General features: G+C 37.3%; 1 protein-coding gene across 1 annotated transcript; it reads right to left on the reverse strand.

Annotated features, from left to right (window-relative positions):
* Positions 1 to 2,413: 2,413 nt before the first annotated feature.
* On the reverse strand, positions 2,414 to 3,831 carry LOC148848178 (uncharacterized). Its single transcript, XM_088948204.1, has one exon. It carries the CDS (start codon positions 3,628 to 3,630, stop codon positions 2,746 to 2,748), a length of 885 nt encoding a protein of 294 aa, XP_088804330.1. The 5' UTR covers positions 3,631 to 3,831; the 3' UTR covers positions 2,414 to 2,745.
* Positions 3,832 to 7,990: the final 4,159 nt, after the last annotated feature.

Raw genomic sequence — 7,990 nt, forward strand, 5'->3', positions numbered from 1 at the left:
TTGGCAAATTTATTTGGACAATACATTTGCACCGTAGACGTCTATACTCTACAAATACAATACAAAACATCTAAAAAGCAGATGTGGTCCATTCCATGTGTGAAGAGAGGATTCATGACCCTATCAAATTTTACTGGTTCCATTTTGGATTTTTCACTACGTTTCTACCGGGTTGAAGATTGGTAGTAATGTTTTAACAACATTACACCATGAATGCTTTTGTTTTCGTTCGTTTTTTATATTGTCACATTGTAAACAACAACTAAAACATGTTTTTGAAAAGAAAAAACAAGTTGGTTTTGTTTTTTAATAAATAATACATCTTTTTGAAATTATCAAAATAATAGTTTTCAAAACGAAAACAAGTTCAGTATAAAAATTATATGATTTATGGAATATGATATTAAGTCTTACTTTGGGAAGAATATAAATACAAATATTTTTATTTTGAAAAACAATTTGTTTTCTAACAAACTGTTTTATTTTGTTTTTCTAAGTGACAATAAAAAAAAAAATCATGTTCTTTTGAAGCCAACAATTCATGTTCTTGAACACCTTAGTTGTCTTATAAAATTTGATTCTTAATGTAGGAAATCTTGTATGTAGGGGTCCATATCCAACGGATCTTTGAAAAGGTGAACCAAATTCAAATTCAACTGAATATTCGAACCAATATTTGAATACGAAAAATTAATTTAAATATCCAAATTAGAAATAAGATTTATTAAAAAGAAATAGATATTTAAATAATGCCATATGTATATCAATGCCATAATCAGTTCATATATTTATTAGATCGAATTAAGCAATATATGATTTCAATCCATTAAATTAAACTTTTAAATACCATGTACGCCCCACCAGAAATCCGTTGATGGAATTAAAAATACAAAAAAAAAAGTCAATTAAACGACCAAGGGAGTTTCTACTTGGCAAGATTTCTAAATAAAATACCATGTACACCCCACTTCTAAATGAAAAAACAAAAAATTAAAAATTGCTATCCGTTGATAGAACTAAAGTTGAAACAGTTCTAACTACGTTACCAAAAGATTCTCCCACATGCTTTAAAAAATATAAGTATAGAATATATGGTGGGTCGTGCAGGGAAGTTGCGCAGTTGGCAATTGACCTGATTAACCTTTTTTCTATATTTTCTTCATGAAAAGCATTAATCAAGTAGTCCAAATCTAGCTAGCATTAGGGCCCGATCATTTTTATTTACCTGAATTTGCATAGGCGCCCCACTGAACGCGCATCCTATTTGGAACATCTCCCATTGACAAGTGTGGGAGATGTTTCCTTAGGCACCCATGTGAAATCCGTTTAAGTGGGCAAGTGTTTCCCATGTAAAATTTGTCGCAGTGAGGTTGTGGCATTCTTGTGATATAAGTTACCTAAATTAATGCTTTTAATCCGATCTACAGGTCGATCCGTTTTTCCCCTTAGGTCATAAGTTATCGGTTCAATCGCCCAGGTGTGTATAAATACATATTTTATTAATAAATAATGTATAATTATATATATATATATATTATTTTGTATTTAATTCATGTTTTTACTTTTTATTATAAAAATTTTAGAAATTTCAATTTGAGGCCTTTCTTTTTTTTTTTTTAATTTTTTGTAAACTAACAGGATAGGGCACTTATGGCCCTTGGGACGTACGACTAAGTCGAATAGGTCAATGGTTAAATCACCCGAATCAAACAATTTTTTATTAAATCAATATTTTTTGACTGAGATGCGGATTTCAATATAACCAGACCCAGAATCATCATACGACCAGGTTACCAGTAGATTGAAAACATTGACCTAAATAAGGAGAGAGGCCAAAGGAAAAGAGATTTATTAGAGCATGGATAAATTACTTATCCACGTTGCAGGAATGTATTAGATAGACTAATAACCGTTAATCTTCAATATCTTTGATTAACATGATAATGAAGATAGGGATGATGATGATTTACCGTGGGATCCAATATCTTCGGTAACCAACGAATGGGGCCAAAATGTTGTCCACACAACAATTAGGATCCATCCTTTCTCTCAAGATAGAAGAAGCAAGTGGTTCAATTTATTTAACCCGTGACTTTATACTGTACTATGGCGAAGGGTACACACACAGAGATGGGACCCTTAACATAACGACCAATTATCCCTTCTTTTATCTCTTCCAAACTTCATAGTTCATATCATTCGTTCAAATGCAAATTCAAAATCAAGCATTCATCAACTTTTTAGTTTTTTTGCTTGCATATAGAACAATACCATTCCCACTTTCCCTTCTTGCTTTAGCCTTTTCTCTTCTTACTTTCATTACTTGTGAATTGCAAAATGAATTGAATTAAGTAAAGACATTGAGAAAGGAAGTGGCAATTAGTTAGATATAGCCATTTGGTTTTCCCCATCATTAAAAATAAAAAGTCAAGAGAAAAATATATTGACTTCAGAGAAACAGAATTAGAGATACAGCCATAACCAGAGCATACATGGAGTAGACTTGTTCATGCTTCACACTTTATAACTACAACCCTTACTCAGCTTTTGAAAGCCCAGAAGGGGTAAAAAACCAAGATGCAGGATAGAGAGAGAGAGAGAGAGAGTTGAAAAAGAAAAACAGAGTAACAAATGTTGAAGCATTTATCAACTCAAAATTTTTCTTACAATTCAAGAAAAACAAAGGAAGAAAAAAAAGAATTGATAAATGCAGGAACATTTTTTTCTTTGATCTCGGTTACTTCGTTATAGTTTATATATGATGAGAAAACAAGGCAATACTGCCCTCGAATCAAATACAAGCAGCTCACCACATTCCCCACTAACCGAGTCAAACCCGATTCGACCATCCAAAAACGATTCGAGTCCAAGTCGCTTACATACTCTTCCCGCAATGACTCGGCATACCAACATGGCTCTTCTGCCCTTCCCTCCACCGGCGCTCTCGTGGGCCCCGCCGCTGCCGGAAAACGTGCAAATTGCCGCTTCTTTCCCGGAGAAGAGGCACATCCCAGTGGCGTCATAGAGTCCTCCGGAAGTAGGGCCTAAGCAGTGAAATCTCATCATTTCGTTACCATCCGCGATGCATCGCGCGTCATCCTCGATTCTATTGCCACCGTTGTTGCTGCTCAGACTACCGGATCTAGCACGAGCCTTCACAATCTCTCTGTACTCTTCAAACCTCGAAACAGTCTTGGGCAGATTCTGAACCTTGAAGATCATCTCGATTCGGCCAGAGAATGCCTTGGGTGACCAGCTAGTGTGGAAGATTATCTCTACAACATTGCGAGATGGGTGTTCCTCGGTCAGCTCCGTCAGGGTTGGAAAGAAAGGGTCCGGCGTTCGTGCGAGCCGGGCTGAGGTAGAGCGTCGAACTCGATTCGTGGGGCACAAATCGCTGTCAGTTTTCGTGGGTCTTGTTTGTTTCGAACTGGGTGGCGCGGGCGATGGTGAGTTTGTTTTTCTGGGCTTTCTCTTGGTGGTTTCAACGACGTCCTTGAGGCTTTGGACGCCTTTTCTGCAACTTGAACTCGGAAGGAAGTGGTTGTGGTGTTGTTTAGGGTTTGGGTGGTAGACATCTTCGAAAGCTCTTGATTTGCATTGTAGAGATTTGACCCAACCAGTCGCCATTAAGGACGACGAGTGGAGGTTGTGTTTGCTCTTGGAGAGAGTCCCTGAGAGTGGGCTGGTGGTGGGAATTTGTTTGTCTCATGAAATGTAAAATTACATTTACATGGGTGGTGGTGCTCGCTGGTGCAAGGGACGGAGAATGGAATAGAATGAATGCAAGAAGCTGAGGACTGTGGATTGTGGTGAAGCTGCAGCTGCCAAATGAAATCTTAAATGAGTTACCCTTTATTGGTTTTTGGAATGACAAAATTGCCCTCAACAGTATACAAGAATACCCACGTGGATTCTGTCCCCTTCTTATCAGAATTCAGATGGGATTAATACCCATACAAGAAAACAACAAACTTAATTTTAATGCCAGACAAAACCCATTAAAAACTAATAAAACCAGGGAGGTTTTGAATTTTGATACTGTCCCAGTCCCTGAATGTTTCTACCATATTGTATCAGTATTTGTGTGAAAATATATATATATATATATATATATATATATATATATATATATATATATATATATATATTAACAACAAAGAAACCTTAATTACATGTTTCATAAAAGACAGTAATCTTCCCTTCAACTTCACCAAAAGTAGTGATGGTGATCATATAGGCATGGATTCACCAAACAATAAAGGGATTTAGACCAGTAGTTAAATATTTATGTGGCTATGAAATTGAATATCAAAAAAGAGGAGGATATGGAATATGAACATCCATTCCTTTTTCTGTTTTTTGATGGGATGCAAATGCAATGTTGAATCTAAACTTGTTTCCCAATTTGGGTTCAATAGTTAAAAAAGGGTTTATTACTGATTACGTTTGAGAGATGGGATGGTAAGGAGACATATTCAGTTGGTGGAACACATTCCAATGGGGGATGTCCCTCAACTAACACTTTGGTAGCCTTCCTGGATTTACCATTTCTTTGACAACAAGCAAGAATTACTTTCTTCTGCCTTTCTCTGTAAAGATTTAAAGCTTTCCTCTTCTTAAAGTAAGAATTTAACAAAAATAACAAGTCTTCCCGTGTTTCTAACTTGTAAGCCGGTATTTTCCATTAATTAATAACCTTCTTCATTTGTTGAATTAGAATGAGGGCGAGAGAAGAACCAAAGAAAGCATAACCCGGCCTATACCATTCTAAACCACAATTAATTGCCCACCTACCAGAATAACAAGTTATTAGGATGAGCTTTGTATTCTGTAGTCACATTATGAACTAGAACATCCTTGACCTGAGGTGGGAATTATTTAATTGAGTGGTTCTCATCCAATGTAAGTGCAGGCCACCTATTTATACTGTGTTCATACCTAATCATGCTTTGTCTTTTCTATAATCTCCAACAATAGAATGGAATTTAATTAAGAGGAATGAGTTAGAAGATTCATTCAACAAACAGGAAAAAGAGAGGAATAGAAGAATAGAGAAAAGAATGGAAGCTGTCAAATGGACATATTATATCGTGCACTGAAAATAAAACCGAAAACGACAATGTCTCTTTATGATTTTTATTGTTTTCAGCTAGAAAGAAGAAGACTTGTCAACAAAAACGATGGTGATCTCTCCAAGGCTCCAACGAGACAAGTCCCATTATAAGACGACAACACTGAGATATGTAAGTAAACTAAGCCAAAAGTTTTACCAAAAAAACAAGACCACAACTAGTTTGAGATAATGCAAAACAAATATGAAGCCCAACCCAAGTAGAAGTGGAATTTGAAATGTACGGGGAGTCGGAGAAATCACGTCTCACGATGGTGGAGGGAATGGGGGGTTGGGGTTGTGCCAGCCTTTGTCCTCACGCCTGAAGAATCTCTTGAGCCCCGGGAACCGAGATGTCGTGGGCGTGCTTGTGAGCTCGTTCACGACCAAATTTCAACTTTTTCTTTTTTTCTTTGCTTCTGAAAACATGGATTGAGAAACCTTTGCACCGTCGGTTGGGACGGTGGCCGGTGGGGAGGAGTATTAGTAGGGAGTAGTAGTATGGATGTTGGTTGTTAGGGAATTGTTCAATGAGATTTTGGTTTTAATTCATCAATATATCTATATGATTTTTTCATATTTGTATAGGGTTCATAGCCTGGGTATCATTTATCGGGTAAAGATTGGCAACACTTAAATGAAATAAAATTGTTTTTTTTTTCTTTTAATAATGATTTTTATAATTAAAATAATAATATAAATTGAGATAAATATTTCTTAAAAAAATACTTATTCAAATAAATTTTACAAGTGCTTTATACAAGGTAATATTAGACTGATGATCATGACACCCAAAATCAAGAGGGTCCATATATGTTGTTTATGCAGTGCAGTATGGCAAAAAGGCTTGGCTTGGTTATACCTTAATTTATTTTTTGTCTACTTGGGCCTTCAAATCAAACTTTCAAAGGCCGGTGAGGTGACATAAAAGCGTGTCCTCTCGTACATAAATTTATTATGGGTTGTTAATTAACTCTGACTTGACAAGTAAACTAGTAAAAACAGTACTCTCTGAACCCAAATAAATGAACAAAACTAAACTAATAAATAGAGTCTTGATGTTGATGCAGGCCATTTTGGGCTGGGTCAAGAATTGGCCGTCTCTCGAACCTCGGCCTAAATTTTTAGGGATATTTATATATATATGGGTGGGTTGGTGCTAGCCATGCAGGGTGAAGGGCAGCCCACAAAGCCTTAACTAATTACGAACCTAGAAACTACATTAAGGACCAAAAACAAATTCCATATTAGAAATGCAATTGCTACAGCAGTCCTGATTCTTGTCTGTCAGTGTTTCAATTCATAAGACCTCACCTGAGTATCTGGAGGGGACTGGTGCATGCAGGCAGTTTGGCTATGGTTCCTACTGTTCCTTATCTTGACTTTTGAGGAGTAATGACATAGGACTAGACTAGTTAATTAGTAGTAGTTCACAGCTTCCACAATCAAACACAGTTTTAACGCCAGATCTTACCATGTACCGTCATGGCCTAACAATAGCACTGTATTGCAAGTCTCTACGGTGCTGGCCACCTTATTCTCCCTCCGCCCTGCCCACCATCATCAATGGAATTGCCCTACAGAAGTACAGAGTACAGACAGCCCACAAGTTTTAGGTCAGAGTAGGCTGATCCAGTGTGGATCCAGTTGATGTTGATGCACATACAACAGAGGCGTATATAGAGCTAAGAATTAGCAAGCACGCACAGCCAATCCCAGACCATGCATTGGAGACTTGGAGTGATCCATTCATTAAATTAAACCATAGTGCCGTGGACCGCGACTGGCCTAGAAATAGATAGATCATGATCTAACTGTGGCAAGGGGGCCGGCCGCCGGCCCACTGAAGATTGTACATCCAATCTAGTCGGTATAGCTATCACCACAGTTAAGCCAACAACCAGCAGAAGAAAGAAAAGCGTTCCTCAAAAGGGCGAATGGCCGTAGGCCCCTATTTAACCACTGCGTTGCAATTTCATATGTCCCTACACGGATTAGATTCATACAGATAGTGGAGTGGAGGGAAGAAAACTGGAACCCCGATGAGGAATCTATATGATTATTTCACCCCCACTATCTCTGAAGTCTGATCACACACTCCAACTTCTCTGCCACTGGCGACTGCGAGTGCAAGGAGGTTATCTTCTTTTTTTTTTTATTTCGTTCTCTCATGCGTAGGAAATCAAGCCCAGATATCATTAATGAGGTCCACCTCTGGACTCTGGGGTTCAAACTGAAATAAAGGCATGGGCCGTCTCTCTCTTTTCTCTCTTTTTCGTTTCTTTCGCCACCTACAGACTACTACCGTATTAAAGAGAGGGTAAAAAATCTCTTGCTTTCAAGAGGGTGCACTCTCCTCCCGAGTTCCAACTCGGTGTTATTAGTTGCGGTTCCCCGTTAGTAGACCATATATAATATAATAATAAAACCACAGACTAATAATAATAAAGAAAGAGAGAAACGGGTCGTCGGGTCCCTCTAGTCTTTTCCTCCAACTGAATCCAGAGCTGAAGATTGAATCAATTCAAATAGAGCGATTAACGGATCATTCTCTGTATATCATTGTATGATCATGCCATGTGACCAGGAGATCTCCTAGATTGCTTCGCTTTGCATGAATATTAATTGTATCAATCAAATTCTCGTTAATTTTATATATAACTTGTTCATTGATGAGACCTACTCAAAGTGAAAACATGGCAGAGATGTTTAGTTTTATTGTGTTAATCAAACATCATTTTTTGTTGATTTAAACTAATTAAGCCAGCTTTGTCTTCAATATGCATGTTATAATATCCGCATCACCAGGCCACAATATATAAATAAAACCCCGAGCTTATAAATATATTCTCTACTCCTACAAAGAGTCAGTTTTAT

Source organism: Nelumbo lutea, chromosome 6 (assembly GCF_056320005.1).
Source record: "Nelumbo lutea isolate HS-2025 chromosome 6, American lotus-T2T, whole genome shotgun sequence".
In the NCBI taxonomy this organism is placed as follows: Eukaryota; Viridiplantae; Streptophyta; class Magnoliopsida; order Proteales; family Nelumbonaceae; genus Nelumbo; species Nelumbo lutea.

Excerpts from the sequence above, each read along its gene's own strand:
- LOC148848178 (XM_088948204.1), bottom strand. The coding sequence starts at position 3,630 with ATGGCGACTGGTTGGGTCAAATCTCTACAATGCAAATCAAGAGCTTTC.